A 19,498-nucleotide genomic window follows, 5' to 3' on the forward strand; every position below is an offset into this window, starting at 1 on the left:
AGGCATGAGTACTGGAGTGGGGTGCCACTAGTTAATGCTAATTCTGATTCTGTAACATTGTAGGTGAACATCTAGAAAGCAATAAAGTAGAAAAATTAATTTGGCTCTAAAGTTAAGGCACTTTAAGCATCTTTAGTTAGAATAGTACTGATGCAGATATCCACAGGACCTATGTCTGGTAGAATACAATACAATGATATTTTTGCTTTTAAAATTTTCATTTCTGATTTCAAATGTAGCACGAGGTCATTGTTATTCCCATGAATATTATGCATATTTCAAAATTAGTGCACATGTTTTTTCTAGAGGGCTATTTTTGCCCCTGAAATGTCTAATTTTCAAAATTTGATTCCTTCTTTGATTCCTTCTTAAGATTTTAATGTTGCATTTAGAGTTTTAAACCTTTTTTTTTTTTTGTAAAATATACAGTTTGTAGTTAATTGGATAGAAATATAGGTTTCACTTAAAGAAATTGTTTGGCTGCATCTATTCAGTCAAACAGAACTAAAGATCAATATTGGCTCAATATCTAAAATAGAGAAACATCAAATTATTCTAACCTTTTATTTTTATAATAATTTTAATGGTTAAATATCTAAAAAACTTAATCAGGAACTAGCATATGAGTGTTGATTGAGCATAAAATTAAAATTCATCTTTTAAAAATAGTTTTACTTATTTTTTAAAATTTTTTATTTTGTATTGGGGTGTAGCCAGTTCACAAACAATGTTGTGATAGTTTCAAGTAAACAGCAAAAGGACTCAGCCATACATATGCATGTATCCATTCTCCCCTGAACTCCCCTCCCATCCAGGCTGCCTCATAACATTGAACAGAGTTCCAGGTGCTGTACAGTAGGTCCTTGTTGGCTACCTATTTTAAATATAGCAGTGTGTGCGTGACCATCCCACACTCCCTACCTCTCCCTTCTTCCCATCCTTGGCCCCTGCCCCCCTGCAACCATAAGTTCAGTCTCTAAGTCTGTGAGTCTCCTTCTGTTTTGTAAGTTCATTTGTATCATTTCTTTTTAGATTCCATAATATTTCTCCTTCTCTGTCTGACTTACTTCCCTCAGTATGGCACTGTCTAGGTTCATCCACTTTGTTTCAAATGGCATTATTCCCTTCTTTTTAATGGTTGAGTAATATTCCATTCTGTATATGTACCATGTCTTCTTTGTCCAGTCCTCTGAAACAATTTTCCATATTAATACTAATGAAATAACACTGTTAGGCAAACCAGGATTTTGAAACACAAAAGATAATTTACAAATTTGCTTGTGAGTCATCATATACAGCAAAGTTATCATGACTTTCAGATCCTGAGTCTTTCCTGTAAAACCATTTTTTATGTGTTAATAAAATAAAACATGTTCAGTAAATATGAATATACAGGTTTCCCCCATTATCAAAAAGTAGAGTATTCCTATGAAACTTTTTGTAAGCCAAAGTAGCATAAAGTGATGAAGTAATTATCTTAGGACATATTTTGCCATCAGATGCATAAAATACACTGATATACAGCACAGATGCTCACAGACATAGTTCAAAGCTATGGGGGCTTGATGCTGAGATGCCGAGTATAGTTCCTAGGGAAGGAGCTTGAACGATGATGAGCATTGAGACCACAGGTCCCCACTTGCCAGCAAGGTCTGTTGTACAATAGAAAGTCAAGAATGAGCAACCTATGGCTCAAGGTGGGGGGACATCCTCAAGGGGCCCCCAATGTGACTGAGTTCACAACATATTGACCATATACTCAAATGGAGTTGGTCAACTTGGGTAAGCAGTTTCAACAAAAGAAGGGGAACCCTTGGCAGCCTAGCTTTTGCAACTCTGGGATGCAGGGGTGGATGGTATCATTTGTTCCAGGGATGAGATAGAGTAGTTAGCATCCATAACTACTCACCCCTTGTTGAGACAAAAGTTGCAGAGTGCTTATGCATCTAACCAAACCCACCCTGATAGAATGGATTAACGCTGCCATCCACATAATGTGGGCGAACATGGGAGAGCTCCCAGATGCTGACTCAAGTGATGAGAGAGCTGGGCATGAAGCAGTTGATGTTTAACCTAAATACCTGAGGCTCAGATGACAAGCATTTTATAGGTAGCATGTGAGATGTTATTTTGAACAATGCCCCGCTCACCTCTTTTGGATATCTGTTATTCTGCACTGTATGTGGGGCGCCCCATCTATGAGGCCACCTTGATGGTAGCTACCTTGGAAGAAATAGATGGTGGTGGCAGGCCAAAGGTTTTAGGAGTGTGAAGATCCTGAAGGGGGACCGATCTGGTAAAGACCCTGTCCAGGTGATGTAAATGCAGATGTGGGCCGATTTACTGGCAGTGGGAATTGACAGAAATAAAATTGATAAACAGCCCAATGCTATACTCCTAGAGGGGCTTCCCAGGTGGTGCTAGTGGTAAAGAACCTGCCTGCCAATGCAAGAGGCATAAGAGACACAGGCCCAATCCCTGAGTCAGGAAAACCACCTGGAGGAGAGCATGGCAACCCACTCCAGTATTCTTGCCTGGAGAATCCCATGGACAGAGAAGCCTGGTGGGCTGCAGTCCATAGGGTTGCAAAGAATTGGATATGACTGAATTGACTTAGCACATACTGCTAGAGTTATGGAAGCAACTGAGAACCGAGCAGAAGTTTACCAAATGGGAGATGCATACACAGCAAGAGATACGGACAGTTCAGTTAAAATATTTTATGGTGCCCAAGGGTACTCCTTCAGATGCCCTTTTCCACTTTGAATAGGGCTCAGGCCAACATGCCCGCCCACAGTGCCCAAGCGGGGATGGGAGGCCCCATGTGGAACTTGCTATTCACTGGTCACTGGCTAATATACAGAGTAATGGCCCTGGTTGACACCGGTGCTGGACGCAGGCTTGCTTATGGCGAGCCAGAACAGTTTCTGATCATAGTGCACACATTGATGGCTGTGGCAGCCAAATGGTTAAGGTAAGAGCTGTGTCCTTACCATTAGAAACTGGGTGACTCCCTGTGCAGGTGAATACTATGTATGTGTCCCTGATCCTAGAATGTATTTTGGGGATAGACGTTCTGCAAGTCTTAATGTTATAGACCTCTGTGGGGGAGTTTCATCTTTGAATGCCTGTGGTGAAGGCTGTTGTGAGGGGCTATACAAAGCATCCCCCCCAGTTACTGCCAGTGCCTTGGAGGGTGACAGCTGTGAGACAGTATCACCTACCAGGTGGCTATGAAGAAACAGGTGCCACCATTGCCGAGCTGGCAAAAGTGGACGTTGTACAATCCGCTTATAGTCCGGTCCGTTTAACTCCCCCGTGTGGCCTGTTCAGAAGCCTGATGCTCATGGGGAATGACTGTGGGCCGCTTTGACGCTTAGCTCTGTGTAGTGGACTCAGCTAATGCTTTTTTCTCTATAGCTATAACAGCTGAGAGCCAGTGTCACTTTGCATTCACTTGGGAGGGATGCCAGTGGACGTTCCAGGTCCTTCCCCAAGGGTACCTGCATAGCCCAACTGTATGCCACAGGCTGGTTACAGAAGACTTGGTGAAATGGAAGCGTCCAGCATCAGTGAAACTGTTAAGTTGATGTTGTGTTCACTGTAAAGGCTCTGTCCTGTGATGTAGATTTAAAACAGTATATTATAAAAGCTGTGTCCTCTGTGTCCTCACATTTTAGAAATGTAATCATGTGGGTGACCTGTGAACAGCACAAAAATCCCCTTCTTGAAGGGGTGGGCCTGATGCCTGTGGGGGCTTTTGTAGGTAACATGAGTCTCAGGTTGTATCCTGGGTGACGAGTGCTATTTGTTGTAGCCTGTACTGCTGTTATGGGATGTGGATCCAAGGGTCAGCATCAACTCACCAAGGAAGGGACTGTCACGGAAGATGGACTGTGCATATATTGTGAGGCAAAAGACCCTGAAGGGATGGAATGTAGGAAAAGAGCAGTTAGCCAAGATGGCGGTGGCCTGGTGCTCTTGCCCTACGGCCTCTCACCCCACATTCTGTAAACAATGACTTTACATGCTTGTGTTATAGCTGAGATCATTTACAGCACTGTGCGTGTGCATCAGGATATACCCACTTGGCCACGGGGCTGCTTGTGCTCTTTGTGCCTATATTAGCTCACCTGAGAAGCCCTTGCAGCTGCATTTTGGCTGTGTCTGCTGGGTCAGCCATCAGAGGATACAGCATGGCTGTGTTACAGCCATCTTGTGAGCCCAGGGAGAATAAATGGGTCTGCAGTTCCTGCGGCTCCTCAAGTTTCCTTCCAGCTTCTCCACTCACACCTTGCCCACCCTGGGTTCAGCAAACCGTGTGAGATGTGGGACACTTGGCTTTCCCACTTTAATAAATGTTTCTAGCTGTCTAAAATAGAAACACTTGCTTCTACCTTCTCCTTAACCCTCCCCTCCACTTAATCCATGGTGAAATATGGCAAAGTCTAGCTTCAAAAGCAAACAACAAACCAACCCTGGAATCAGTTCACATCTCTCTGCAACACTTACCACTGTGTCCTGTCTGGACTTCATTAGGACTCCAGTGAAGGATAGTTTTTCCTTAGAGTTCACACTCCTCTATTGCGCTGCACCCCACAGGCCTCCAAGGTCTGTGGTCTGCGCAGCTTCCAGACCAAAGAAAGAGCTTGGAGTTAGTGACAGAGACATCACTGGCTTAATGGTTGGGGGAGCTTGCCTGTCTGAAACAAGGTTCTTTCAGACAGGCTTGCATATGTCTGAAACATGTGTGGTGGATGGCATGGCAGGCAGGACAGGGTGGCAGTCTCTGCTCCAAAATGAAAAATTCAATAGAAGAATTTGAAGAAATTTCTAGAAAGCAGAACAAAAAGACAAAAGAGGTAGAAAATAGAAAAGTTAAAAGTCTTAGAAGAAATTTAAATATAAATTTTAAGAAAATGTCCCTAAAACTGAAAGACATGTATTTCTATATGGAAGGCATTCTCAGCACAGTAAATGATAAGACTCATATCAAGGCATATCATTATGTAATAAAGTACATGATTTATCATGAATGTTACTTCTGTCAAAACAAAAAAAAAGACATCATTCTGAACACCATGGATAAAGTGAGGATTAAGAGGAAAGAATTTACATTCAAAGGATCAGGAATCAGAATGGCATTGGAGTTTGCAACAGCAACATTGGAAGCTAGAAAACCATGAAACAGTGTCTTAATTCCTGAAGGAAAATGATTAACAACTCAGAATTCTACGTCTAATGTGGCCTTCTTTTATTTTTATTGGTTCTGGCTGCACTGGGTCTGCACTGCTGTGTGCAGGCGTCTCATTGCTGTGGCTTCTCTTGTTGCAGAGAACAGGCTCTAGGGTGTGTGGACTCAGTAGCTGTGGCACAAGGGCTTAAATTGCCCCATAGCAAGTGGAATCTCTCCGGACCAGGGGTCAGACCATGCCCCCCTGCGTTGGCAGGCAGATTCCTAACTACTAGACCACCAGGGGAATCCTCTAGTGTAACTTTTAATCAAGTATAAGGGTAGAGTAAACTTTTCATACATACAAGGATTGAGAACAGGATCTTCTGTGATGCCTTTTCTCAGGAAGCTGCTAAAGGAATGTGCCCCAAGAACACCGATAGAGCAGTGACTCCCTGCAGAGACGGGGAAGGGGAGTATCAGGGAGTGAGAAGTTCTGGGCTGATAGACGTGCAGCAGGCCCAGACAGCAACTCGTCCAATTGTAGCAGCAAGATAGAGGGTCCTGGGAAGGGGGTTTCCAGGAATTTTTTTTTCTTTAGAGGAAAAAAAGACTTATTTAATTTTCTGGCATTTGAGTATTTGGAAACTGATAAATTATTTTCACTGACATCATAGAATAAATGGAAAAATAAAGCACACAAGGAATCATTCATAAACAAATAATTACTGATTTGCCCAAAATTAATTGACTATATTGTGAGGATAAATGTTTTTAGGTGGAAGTTAGGTTGTAGGAGTTAGTGCTGTGTAAGAGAGCTTAATTCTCATATATTAGGAGTGCATAGATGATTTTTAAAATCAATAAATTGAAAAATAGCAGTATAAACATATTATTTAGACCTATGTAAGTGAACAACTAGAAAAAGGGCTAAAAAAGATGAAAGCTATTTGTTTTAATGAATAAAATTGGGAGAAGTGGGTAAGGTGGGTTAGGGACTACCTATTTTTCACTTACTGACCTTTTGGTACTGTTTGATTATTTTTAAAGATAATAATATGCATGTGTTACTTGATAAAACTTAAATACTAATAACAGATTCCTTTAAGGAGCATTAGGATTAAATGTACCCAGTAAAAGGGAGTCAGGAATAGAGAAAAAAGATGTAAGCTTATCTTTTGTTTTAAAGGGGATTCTTAAAACTTTATTTCTGTTTTTTTGTTTTGCTTAATTCTAGGGCTTCAAAAACAAACCAAAAAAGATGGGTCACATAAAGGCAGACTTGATTGATGTTGACTTAATCAGAGGTGAGTTCTAAGTTGACTTGTTTCTTGTAGGTGTATCATTATGTTATTTCCTTGGAGTGCTAAAGATTCTTCTTAGATATCATCTCTACATGGTATACTTTAATTCCCCAAAGTAGTGTTCTTCCCTCATCATCCCGGCTTTAGCATTCTTTCCCCTTTGCTTAATACTGTGTGGCTATGTAAATTGCAAGGTTTCCGTGAGGGTGAAACAGAAATGAACTTGGAGACCTACTGCTGTGTAATGAAGAAAAATATATTGTATATCATTCAAAGGAGGCTGACTGAGGTTAGTATATGTCTGGAACATCTAAGTGGATTCTTTTTAACTGAACAAGTTATGTGCTGATTTTTGCTCTCACTTGTTTTTAGTGTAGTGTTACAAGTGGGCGTTAGTGTATGAAAATGTTTGATGTTTTGTTTTATGTATATTTAAAGGCTCAACATTTGCCAAAGCCAAACCTGAAATTCCATGGACATCTCTGACTCGGAAGGGGCTTGTTCGAGTTGTGTTTTTTCCACTTTTCAGCAATTGGTGGATTCAAGTTACCTCTTTAAGAATCTTTGTTTGGCTGCTACTGCTTTACCTCATGCAAGGTAATTGGAGAAGTTTGGATAAACTGAGTTTCTTTTTGCTGCTTATGCTATTACGTCATGCAGACCTTACTGTTCTTATATTTATCCTTTCATTTGATGGTTTCATGTACAAAAAAATGAAGGGACATTCACTATTAGGAGATCATCTTAAATTTATTTGTTCAGAGAGAGCAGATATGATTGTCTAACTCTTCTCTCTTTAATTTCTTTCCACCTGTCTCATTGACCAGACCTTTGTAAACTTTTCTTCTGACTGAGCTTTGAATCCTCAAGGTTAGATCCCAGATTCTTTTCTCTAGGTACTCTTATCAAGCCTTGTTCCTTTAACAAGGTGATTCTCAAAGTAGTATTTTCAGACTGACCTCTGCTGAACTTCAGGCTTGTAAAGTGAAAGTGAAAGTGAAGTCGCTCAGTCGTGTCCAACTCTTTGGGACCACATGGACTATAGTCTGCCAGGCTCCTCTGTATATGGGATTTTCTAGGCAAGAGTACTGGAGTGGTTTACCATTTCCTTCTCCAGGGGATCTTCCCAACCCAGGGATCAAACCCAGGTCTCCCACATTATAGGCAGATGCTTTACCGTCTGATTCAGCAGGGAAGGCATAGGCTTGTAAAGCCAACTGCCTATTTGATATTCCCATATGAAGATTTAATAGGTATTTTGAACTTGAGTTGTATTTGGATATAATTGAATTTCAATTTTTTTTTACAATCTTCTTTTGTACACACTGAACTGGACATGGAATAACAGACTGGTTCCAAATAGGAAAAGGAGTACGTCAAGGCTGTCTATTGTCACCCTGCTTATTTAACTTATATGCAGAGTACATCATGAGACATGCTGGGCCGGAGGAAGCACAGGCGGGAATCAAGATTGCCAGGAGAAATATCAATAACCTCAGATATGCAGATGACACCACCCTTATGGCAGAAAGTGAAGAAGAACTAAAGAGCCTCTTGATGAAAGTGAAAGAGGAGAGTGAAAAAGTTGGCTTAAAGTTCGATGAAACTTAAAGTTCTTAGACATTTCTTTCTTTCTTAAAGAAAACGAAGATCATGGCATCTGGTTCCATCACTTCATGGGAAACAGTGGCTGACTTTATTTTTGGGGGCTCCAAAATCACTGCAGATGGTGATTGCAGCCATGAAATTAAAAGACTTACTTCTTGGAAGGAAAGTTATGACCAACCTAGACAGCATATTGAAAAGCAGAGACATTACTTTGCCAATAAAGGTCCATCTAGTCAAGGCTATGGTTTTTCCAGTAGTCACATATGGATGTGAGAGTTGGACTGTGAAGAAAGCTGAGTGCCGAAGAATTGATGCTTTTGAATGGTGGTGTTGGAGAATATTGTTGAGAGTCCCTTGGACTGCAAGGAGATCCAACCAGTCCATCCTAACGGAGATCAGTCTTGAGTGTTCATTGGAAGGACTGATGTTAAAGCTGAAACTCCAGTACTTTGGCCACCTGATGTGAAGAGCTGACTCATTGGAAAAGACGCTGATGGTGGGAAAGATTGAGGGTAGGAGGAGAAGGAGGACAGAGGATGACATGGTTGGATGGCATCACCGACTCAATGGACATGGGTTTGGGTAGACTCTGAGAGTTGGTGATGGACAGGGAGGCCTGGCGTACTGCACTTCATGAGGTCGCAAAGAGTCAGACTGAGCGACTGAACTGAACTGATTCTTCTTCAGATCTTCCCCCATTTCATTAAATGATTCCATCAACCACCCAATTTTCAAGTGAAAAATTAAGTCTTCCTGTTCTACCCTAATGGCTCAGAGGGTAAAGAATCTACCTTCAGTGCAGGAGACCTGGGTTTTATCTCTGGATTGGGAAGATCCCCTGGAGAAGGGAATGGCTACCTACTCCAGTATTCTTGCCTGAAGAATTCCATGGACAGAGGAGCCTGGTGGGCTGCAATCATGAAGCTGCAAAGAGTCAGACGCAACTGAGCGACTAATGCTTTCACTCCCTTCTACTCTGTCATCAACTCTCACATCCCATCTGTAACCATGTCTGTAAGTCTGACCTCCGACATGTGTCTTGAGCACCTAACTCAGTCTCTGCTGCCACCATCATAGGCTGCAGCCCCAGCATGCCTTTGCCTTGATCACTGGAGCAATGTCTATTCTGAGTTTTCTTTCTACCCATCATTCTTTTCACAACAGTTAGAGAAATCTTTTGAAATGGAGACTATATCACATTTCACTGCTTAAAACCCTTTAGTGACTTCTTATTGCTCTTAGAATAGAAGTCCACACCTCCTCACCAGGGCTTCCAGTGCCCTGTGTGGTTGCTCCGCAGCTGACCTCTCGGATGCCATGTCTCAGCACTTTCTTCCTTGCTGACTGCAGGCAGAGGCCTTTTTCTTTTCCTCACCCAGGGCTTTTCTTTCTGATTGAAATAGTTGCAAGGCTTTTCACATGACTGTCTTTTCTCTCATCTTTAAGATCTGCACTCAGATGTAGCTTTCATAAACTTGCCGTATCTGTACTTTCTAAATAATTCTGCCACCCCTCAGTCCCTGTCACAGGGGACTGTGTATCACACATCACTACCTGATGTTTTGTCTCTTCTCGCTATGTGTAGGGACCAAATGTATGCTCTTCACTGTACTCTATTGCTTACCAGAAACATTTCCTGAAAAAGCAATGTAGATATAGTGATTCCTGAGCAGATAGATGTGAATTAGAACAAAGAGTAGGTGAAAGGGGAAGGTTGGGTTAGGGTGATAGAATTTGGGGTGATTTTTATTTTCTTTTATCTGCATCGGTTTTTAAAAATTGTCTTCAAAAATATAATTTAATTGCTGCATAATGTTCCATCATGTGGACACACCATCATTTCAAACTATTGAGTTGACCAAAAAGGTTTCTTGGGTTTTCTGTTAAGAAATTATGGAAAAACTTGAACAAACTTTTTGGCCAACCCAATATTTTAAAGTCTGTATGAGTCTGTCATAGGATTTACCATAAACACTTTTTATAACTATTTAATATTCCATTATATAAAAGTACCATAATTCACATAAGCTTTCTCATATAGCGAACATTTAGGTTGTTTTTAGTATTTTCCTATTAATTAATGCCATCATGAACAGAATTTTTCATATATTATATATTTGGAGTTTATTCTCTGAAATAGAATTAACAGATCAAAGACCTTAAACATATTAAGGTTTTTAGTGCATATAGTGAAACTGCTGGTCACAATTCTTTTGGAAAGTAGTAGATTGTCTTTTACCACAATCTTAATGGCATTGTCATAATTTTAAAAATTATTACCTAATTTGATATACAAAAGTTAGTATTTTGCTTGTTTAATTTGCATTTCTTTGGTTACTTGTAAGGATGAAGTTAAATATTTTTCCACATGTTTGTTATTAAAGAATTTCCTTTCTTGTTGGGATAAATTATATATATTAAATTTTCATGTATGCTGTGGTCCATTTCTGGACCATATATTCTGTACCATCAATTTGCCTGGTTATTTTCATATCAGTGCCATATTTCTTTAATTACTGTAGCTAATTTAATATATAGTAACATTGAGCAGGACAAGTATTCCTCAGTTACTCTGTTTTTTCCAACATTTTCTCTTAGGTGTTCTTAACTTGCTTACTCTTTGCAAAATAATTTAGAATATTTCATCATGATCAAAGACCAAAAAAAATTGAAATTTGGACTGGAACGCCCCATACCCCACTCCAAAATATAGATATATATTTGGAGGGAATAGAGAGAAAATTGATACTTTTCTCCTTTTAGTCAAGTCTTCTATTATATCTTTTTGTAAAGCTTTGTAGGAATTTATTTTTTTCTTACAAGGCTTGCTCAGATCTTGTTAAGCTCATTTTTTTTTCCCATATGGTAGAATACACGTAAAATTTACCATCTAACATTTTTAAGTATACAGTTCAGTGATATTAAATGCGTTCACATTACTAGTCTGCCATTACCACCATCCATCTCCAGAGCTTTTTTCATTTTTCCAAATTGAAACTCTGTGCCCTTAAATCAATAATTCTCCACTTCCTCCTATCCCCAGCCCCAGACAACTACCATTCTGCTTTCTGACTGTATGAATTTGACTCCTCTAGCTACCTCATATAAATAGAATCATACTGTATATCACTTAGCATAATGTCTTCAGGATTTATCCATTTGTAGCATGTGCCAATATTTCTTTCCTTTTTGAGGGTGAATAGTAACTGACTGTGTGTATAGACCACATTTTGTTTATGTATGTCATCCATCAGAGGATGCTTGAAAGTAAAAGTTGCTCAGTCATGTCCAACTCTTTGCAACCCCATGAGCTATACAGTCCATGGAATTCTGGAGTGGGTAGCCTTTCCCTTCTCCAGGGGATCTTCCCAACCCAGGGATTGAACCCAGGTCTCCTGCACTGCAGGCGGATTCTTTACCAGCTGAGCCACAAGGGATGCCCAAAACTACTGGAATGGGTAGCCTATCTCTTCTCCAGTGGATCTTCCTGACCCAGGAATCCAACCAGGGTCTCCTGCATTGCAGGCGGATTTTTTACCAACTGAGCTATCAGGGAAGTTCCATATTAAAGGAAAATTGTTTTTATTTTTGTTGTTGCTGCTTTAGGTATGAAGCTTTTTATTTGCTTATGTATTTTAACTAATATTTGCTGTTATATTTGCAAGATTTTAGTTTGTATTAAAATTGTTAGAACCAGCTGTTTTCTAAACTCTCATTTTTTCTAACAGTTTTTCAGTACTTCTCTCAGATTTCTAATTATACAGCCAAATTGTTAGTGTAATGAAAAGTTGGTCTTTTACCACACATTTTATTTACTTTCATAGAATTAGTCTACATATTTAGAGCAGTGTTAACAGTAAGAGAAGTCACCCTGTTTTGTTTCTGTTCAGAATGGCTTCATTAATATGATGCATGTTGGTTTTGCTTATATGTTCTTTAGTGTATGTGCTGCCAAAGTGAGTGCTACTTATATCTTCTTTAGCATGTTAACAACATATTTTTATATTCCTAGTATTTTAGTAAAGATTGACATTTAAGATTAATTACAAATCAGGAACAGATGTTTAATTTTATGGAATGCTTTTTCACTTCTAGAATTGGACCAAACTTCAGATGTTAAAGGCACAGTCCTTCCCAAGATACTAGCCTTACTTTGGGGATCCCTAGGGCTATCCTTACTCTGATCAGCCTTTCAGGGTCCCCCACTCATTCCCTCAGGTTTGATAATTCACCAGAATAACTCAAAGCATTCAGGAAAGTGCTGTATTTACAGTTTTATTATAGCAGAAGGATACAAATTAGGAGAAATGTTCAGGGCAAAGTCTGGGTGGACTCCAATCAGGAAGTTTTTGTCATCTTTAGGGAAGTGTTACCTTCTAACCCTGGTGGATAGCAATATGCACAAGGTATGACCAGCCAGAGAAACTCACCTAAGCTTTGGAATTCAGAGTTTTCATTGAGGGTTTATTATGTAGGCCTGGTTGATTAAGTCACTGGCCATGGAGTTAAACTCAGTCTTTAGCTCCTGTTCCCTCCCCAAAGATCAGGCTGATATAATGTAGCTCAGAGCCCCAGCCCTCTAATTACATAGTTGGTATTTCTGGTATGGCTACTCCTATTCTTAGTCATTTTATTGGCATATATTACCTGGTGTGGTCCAAGGGACCCATCATGAAAACAAAGATACTTTCCAACACTTGGGAAATTCCAAGAGTTTAAGAGTTACCTCGCAGGAATCAGGGACAAAGGCCTTTTACACAATGGGTAATTGAGATGACATGTATGCACATGTAATCCTATTAAAATATTAAATTTCATAGATTCTGTCTCAGTCAGCAATTCCTTAAGTGCCTAACATGTCTGTGCCAAGTACTCTTTTAGGCTCTGAGAAAGATTTCCTACTCTCCTTCTAGCATAAACCCTATGTGGTCTTGGTGAATTATTCTTTAGCTATATTGTCAAATTTACATTGAAGTATTTTAATCATTCATTCAACAAATAATTGCCTGTGTACTCTGTGCCAGATACTATCTTGGTATGGCAGTGAACAAAATAGACAAATATCCTTGCCTTCATGGTACTTAACATTTTAGAGGTAGATTTGTATCCATGTCCACGAGTCTGCGAGGTCTGTAGTTTATTGTTTTCTTGCTGCTGTTATGTTTGTTGGGTATCAGGGTATTGTTGTTGTTGTTGTTCAGTTGCTCAGTCATGTCTGACTCTTTGCAACCCCATGGACTGCAGCATACCAGGCTTCCCTGTCCTTGACTATCTCCCAGAATTTGATCAAACTCACATCACTGAGTCAATAATGCCATCCAACCATCTCCTCGTCTGCCTTCCCTTTCTGCTGCCCTCAGTCTTTCCTAGCATCAGGGTCTTCAGCAACAAATAGTCTCTTCACATCATATGGCCAAAGTATTGGAGCTTCAGCTTCAGCATCAGTCCTTCTAATGAATATTCAGGACTGATTTCCTTTAGGATGACTGGCTTGATCTCTTTACTGTCCACGGGACTCTCAAGAGTTTTCTCCAACACCACAGTTCAAAAGCATCAGTTCTTCAGCACTCAGCCTTCTTTATGGTCCAACTCTCACATCTATACGTGACTACTGGAAAAACCAGAGCTTTGACTAGATGGACCTTTGTCTGCAAAGTGAGTGATGTCTCTGCTTTTTAATACACTGTCTAGGTTTGTCATGGCTTTTCTTCCAAGGAGCAAGTATCTTTTAATTTCATGGCAGTAATCACCATCACAGTGATTTTGGGGCCCAAGAAAATAGTCTGTCACTGTTTCCATGTTTTCCCCATCTATTTGCCATGAAGTGATGGGACCAGATGCCATGATCTTAGTTTTTTGAATGTTGAATTTTAAGCCAGCTTTTTCAGTCTTCTCTTTTACCTTCATCAAGAGAGTTCTTTACACTTTCTGCCATTAGGGTGGTGTCATCTGCATATCTGAGGTTATTGATATTTCTTTACAGCAATCTTGATTCCAGCTTGTGTTTCATCCAGCCTGGCATTTCGCATGATGTACTCTGCATATAAGTTAAATAATCAGGGTGACAATATGCAGCCTTGATGTACTCCTTTCCCAATTTTGGACCAGTTTTGTTGTTCCATGTTTGGTTCTAACTGTTTCTTCTTGATCTACATACACATTTCTCAAGAGGCAGATAAAGTGGTCTGGTATTCCCATCTCTTGAAGAATTTTCCACAGTTTGTTGTGATCCACGCAGTCAAAGGCTTTAACGTAGTCACTGAAGCAAAAAGTTTTTCTGAAATTCTCTTGCTTTTTCTATGATCCAGTGGATGTTGGCAATTTAATCTCTGGTTCCTCCACCTTTTCTTAATCCAGTTTGTGCATCTGAAAATTGCTGAGTCACATACTGTTGAAGCATGACTTGAAGGATTTTGAGCATTTCCTTGCTAGCATGTGAAATGAGTGCAATTATGTGATAGTTGAATATTCTTTGGCATTGCCCTTCTTTGGGATTGGAATGAAAACTGACCTTTTCCAGTCCTGTGGCTACTGCTGAGTTTTCCAAATTTGCTGGCATGTTGAGTACAGCACTTTCACAGTATCACCTTTTAGGATTTGATATAGCTCAGCTGGAATTCCATCACCTCCACTAGTTTTGTTTATAGTAATGCTGCCTGAGGCCCACTTGACTCACACTCCAGGATGTCTGGCTCTAGGTAAGTAATCATACCATCATAGTTATCTGGGTCATTAAGATGTTTTTGGTACAGTTTTTCTATGTATTCTTGCCACCTCTTTTTAATATCTTATGCTTCTGTTAGACCCATACTGTTTCTATCCTTTATTGTGCCCATCTTTGCATGAAATGTTCCCTTGTTATCTCTAATTTTCTTGAGATATCTAGTCTTTCCCATTCTGTTGTTTTCCCCTATTTCTTTGCACTGTTCACTTAAGAAGGCTTTCTTATCTTTTGTTGATATTCTTTGAAACTCTACGTTCAGATAGGTATATCTTCCCTTTTCTCCTTTACCTTTTGCTTCTCTTCTTTTCTCAGCTATTTGTAAGGCCTCCTCAGACAACCATTTTGCCTTTTTGCGTTTCTTTTTCTTGGGGATGTTTTGGTCACCACCTCCTGTACAATGTTGTGAACCTCCATCCATAGTTCTTCACAGACTCTATCAGATCCTGTCCTTTGAATCTGTTTGTCACTTCCATTCTATAAGCAGAAAGGATTTGATTTAGGTCATACCTGATTGGCCTAGTGGTTTTTCCCTACTTTCTTCAATTTAAGTCTGAATTTGGCAATAAAGAGCTCATGATCTGAGGCACTGTCAACTCTAGGTCTTGTTTTTGCTGACTCTATAGAGCTTCTCCATCTTTGGCTGCAAAGAATATAATCAATCTGATTTTACTACTGACTATCTGGTGATGTCCATGTGTAGAGTCATCTCTTGTGTTGTTGGAAGAGGGTGTTTGCTATGACCAGTGCATTCTCTTGGCAAAACTATTAGCCTTTGCCCTATTTCATTTTGTACTCCAAGGCCAAACTTGCCTGTTACTCCAGGTATCTCTTGACTTCCTACTTATTTGCATTCCAATCCCTTATGATGAAAAGGACGTCTTTTTTTTTGCTGTTAGTTCTAGAAGGTCTTGGAGAAGGCAATGTCACCCCACTCCAGTACTCTTGCCTGGAAAATCCCATGGATGGAGGAGCCTGGTGGGCTGCAGTCCATGGGATCGTGAAGATTCAGACACGACTGAGCAACTTCACTTTCACTTTTCACTTTCATGCATTGGAGAAGGAAATGGCAACCCACTCCAGTGTTCTTGCCTGGAGAATCCCAGGGATGGGGGAGCCTGGTGGGCTGCTGTCTGTGGGGTCGCACAGAGTTGGACACGACTGAAGCGACTTGGCGGTAGCAGCTAGAAGGTCTTGTAGATCTTCATGGAACCATTCTTCTTCTTCAGCATTAGTAATTGGGGCATAGACTTAGATTACTGTAATGTTGAATAGTTTGCCTTGAAAATGAACCGAGGTGATTCTGTCTTTTGAGATTGTATCCAAGTACTGCATTTTGAACTCCTTTGTCGACTATAAGGGCCACTCTATTCCTCTAAGGATTTCTTGCCCAAAATAGTAGATATAATGGTCATTGTAATTAAATTTGCCCATTCCTGTCCATTTTAGTTCACTGATTCCTAAAATGTCGATTTTCACACTTTTTTTGGAATGTATAATAGTTAGAATTTATTTAAAGGGTACAATACAATGCAATTGACATATATATACACCTGTGAAAATATAATCAAGGTATATAATAAATCAAGGTAATGAGAAAATCCACCATTCCCCAAAGTTTTCATTTGCCCATTTATAATTCATCCCTTTCCTCTGTCTCCTTTGTTCTCTCTTAGAAATCACTTATCAGCTTTCTACTACTACAGATTAGTTTGTACTTTCTAGAATTTTGTAAAAGTAGAATAGGATTTGTGCTCTCTTTTTGATTGACTTATTAGGAAAATTATTTTGAAATTCACTCATGTTTTTGTATGCATCTGTACTTGATTCCCATTGCTGAGTAGCATTCCATTTTCTGAATAGGACATAGTTTGTTTATATTTTCACCTGTTGATGGATATTTGAATTTTTTCAATATGGGACTATTACAAATATAACTGCTATGAATATTCAGATACAAATGTTTGTGTGCACATATGCTTTCATTTCTCTTGGCTAATACCTAAGAGAGTAATGACTTGCTCTAAAGGTACTCCCAACATTCCATGTCTTTCCTTACTCCCAAGTAATGAACCTGGGCACTTTGCCTATCGTATAAAAACCTTGCCGTTTTCTAGGTTCATTTAATTCCCCTACCCTTCACAAATAGATGGGGAAACAGTGGAAACAGTGTCAGACTTTATTTTTGGGGGCTCCAAAATCACTGCAGATGGTGATTGCAGCCACGAAATTAAAACACGCTTACTCCTTAGAAGGAAAGTTATGACCAACCTAGATAGCATATTAGAAAGCAGAGATATTACTTTGCCAACAAAGGTCCATCTAGTCAAGGCTATGGTTTTTCCAGTGGTCATGTATGGATGTGAGAGTTGGACTGTGAAGAAAGCTGAGCACCGAAGAATTGATGCTTTTGAACTGTGGTGTTGGAGAAGACTCTTGAGGGTCCCTTGGACTGCAAGGAGATCCAACCAGTCCATTCTAAAGGAGATCAGTCCTGGGATTTCTTTGGAAGGAATGATCCGAAAGCTGAAACTCCAGTACTTTGGCCACCTCATGCGAAGAGTTGACTCATTGGAAAAGACTGTGATGCTGGGAGGGATTGTGGGCAGGAGGAGAAGGGGTCGAGAGAGGATGAGATGGCTGGATGGCATCACTGACTCGATGAACATGAGTTTGAGTGAACTCTGGGTGTTGGTGCTGGACAGGGAGGCCTGGTGTGCTGCGATTCATGGGGTCGCAAAGAGTTGGACACGACTGAGCGACTGAACTGAATTGAACCCTTTACAATACAGTTGCCATATGCATTATAAGCACATATAAACCCCACAAGATAACAATTTTTGTTTTAAATCAGCCTATACATTTTAAGTAGAGTAAAATGACAAATTGTGTTTAATTTTACCACGGTATTTACCATTTGCAATACTCTTCATTCCTTCTTGAGGATCCACATTTTAAGGAATAGAAGTAATGCAGGCCTTTGGTGAGAAATGCTTAGTATTTTAATCTGAAATATTTTTGTTTTACTGTTGCATAAAGGTTATTTTGTCCGGGCAGCGAGTGGAGGGTGGAACATGTATTGCTGCTGTTATTTTCCAACACTGCTGTGATGTCTCAGTGTCTTCAGCCCTTTACTCCTTCGATGTTCACTCTTGCCATCTCCTTTTTGACTATTTCCAATTTACCTTGATTTATGGACGTAACATTCCAGGTTCCTATGCAATATTGGTCTTTACAGCATTGAACTTTACTTACTACCCAACATATCCAACACTGGGCGTCATTTCCACTCTGGCTCATCCTCTTCATTCTTTCTGGAGCTATTTCTCTCTTCTTCTCCATTGGCATATTAGACACCTACTGACCTGGGAGGTTCATCTTTCAGTATCATATATTTTTGCCTTTTCATACTGTTGATGGGGTTTTCAGGGCAAGAATGCTCTTCAGGGTATTGCTGCTGCTGCTGCTGCTAAGTCACTTCAGTCGTGTCTGACTCTGTGCGACCCCATAGATGGTAGCCCACCAGGCTCCCCCGTCCCTGGGATTCTCCAGGCAAGAACACTGGAGTGGGTTGCCATTTCCTTTTCCAGTGCATGAAAGTGAAAAATGAAAGTGAAGTCGCTCAGTCGTGTCCAACTCTTCGTGACCCCATGGACTACAGCCCACCAGGCTTCTCCGTCCATGGGATTTTCCAGGCAAGAGTACTGGAGTGGGGTGCCATCATCTTCTCCACTTCAGGGTATTAGGGAATGAAATTAATCTTTCCCCACATAGAAAAGTTCGTATAGCACAAGAATCATCTTTATGTGCAAGTCTGAAAGAACTAATCTGTAAACTTGTATCTGGAAGTTTTGGGAGATAATTTATAATATTTTTCTGTTTCTTTCATTTTTTATATCTTTGGACATTTCATACATACAGAGAGGCAATGTAGCATAGTAGTTAACAGTAAGGACTCTAGGAATTCCCTGTTGGTCTAGTGGTTAGGGCTCCATGCTTCCACTGCAGGGGCCTGGGTTCTATCACTGGTCTGGGAACTAAGATCTCACATGACACACTGTGCAACCCCCCCGGCCCCCACCTCTCAAAAAGGATTCTGGAGCCTAGCTGCCTGGGTTCAAATCTTAGATCTACTAATTGCTGCATGTAACTCTGGGCCTTGGAAAATACTGTTCCTCTGAGCAGAGCAACAGTACAAAGGATTATACAACAGCTAGTTGTTTTGTGGTGGAAATATCTAAAAATACCTAGACTATCATATTGCCAGAAAGGCATATCCTCTGGACACATCATTTTTCACTTGCTCTGTGATCTAGGGCTTCAGGTTTTCACCCAGCTAATGTGCAGGTGGATTGTACTGAAGGAAATTATGTGCTTTAACCTGTATACTTTTTACATGACAGATTTTTGGAGAAATAATCTGTATGGTTATTAGAACTGATTTTAAAGATGAGCCCTAATGGTTTCTATTTTGAAACCTTTTCTTTTCAGTGATAGCACTCGTGTTATATTTTATGATGCCTATCGTGAATGTAAGTGAAGTCCTCGGACCCTTGTGCCTTATGTTACTCATGGGAACTGTCCACTGTCAAATTGTGTCTACTCAGATAACAAGGCCATCAGGGAACAATGGAAATCGGAGAAGAAGGTGAGATAAGAAGTTACACTTGTGGTTGTGTATTTTCTAGGAGA

At 40.1% G+C, this 19,498-nt stretch overlaps 1 protein-coding gene across 1 annotated transcript in view; it reads left to right on the forward strand.

Moving 5' to 3' along the window:
- Nucleotides 1-19,498, forward strand: part of PHTF1 (putative homeodomain transcription factor 1) — a 71,839-nt gene that overhangs the window by 21,881 nt on the left and 30,460 nt on the right. The window contains exons 4-6 of the mRNA XM_068963942.1: nt 6,411-6,480; nt 6,916-7,074; nt 19,298-19,454. Coding sequence (XP_068820043.1) covers nt 6,411-6,480; nt 6,916-7,074; nt 19,298-19,454 — 386 coding nt within the window. The remainder of the gene's footprint in view (nt 1-6,410; nt 6,481-6,915; nt 7,075-19,297; nt 19,455-19,498) is intronic.

The sequence above is a fragment of the Capricornis sumatraensis genome, chromosome 2, assembly GCF_032405125.1.
Source record: "Capricornis sumatraensis isolate serow.1 chromosome 2, serow.2, whole genome shotgun sequence".
NCBI classification, from domain to species: domain Eukaryota; kingdom Metazoa; phylum Chordata; class Mammalia; order Artiodactyla; family Bovidae; genus Capricornis; species Capricornis sumatraensis.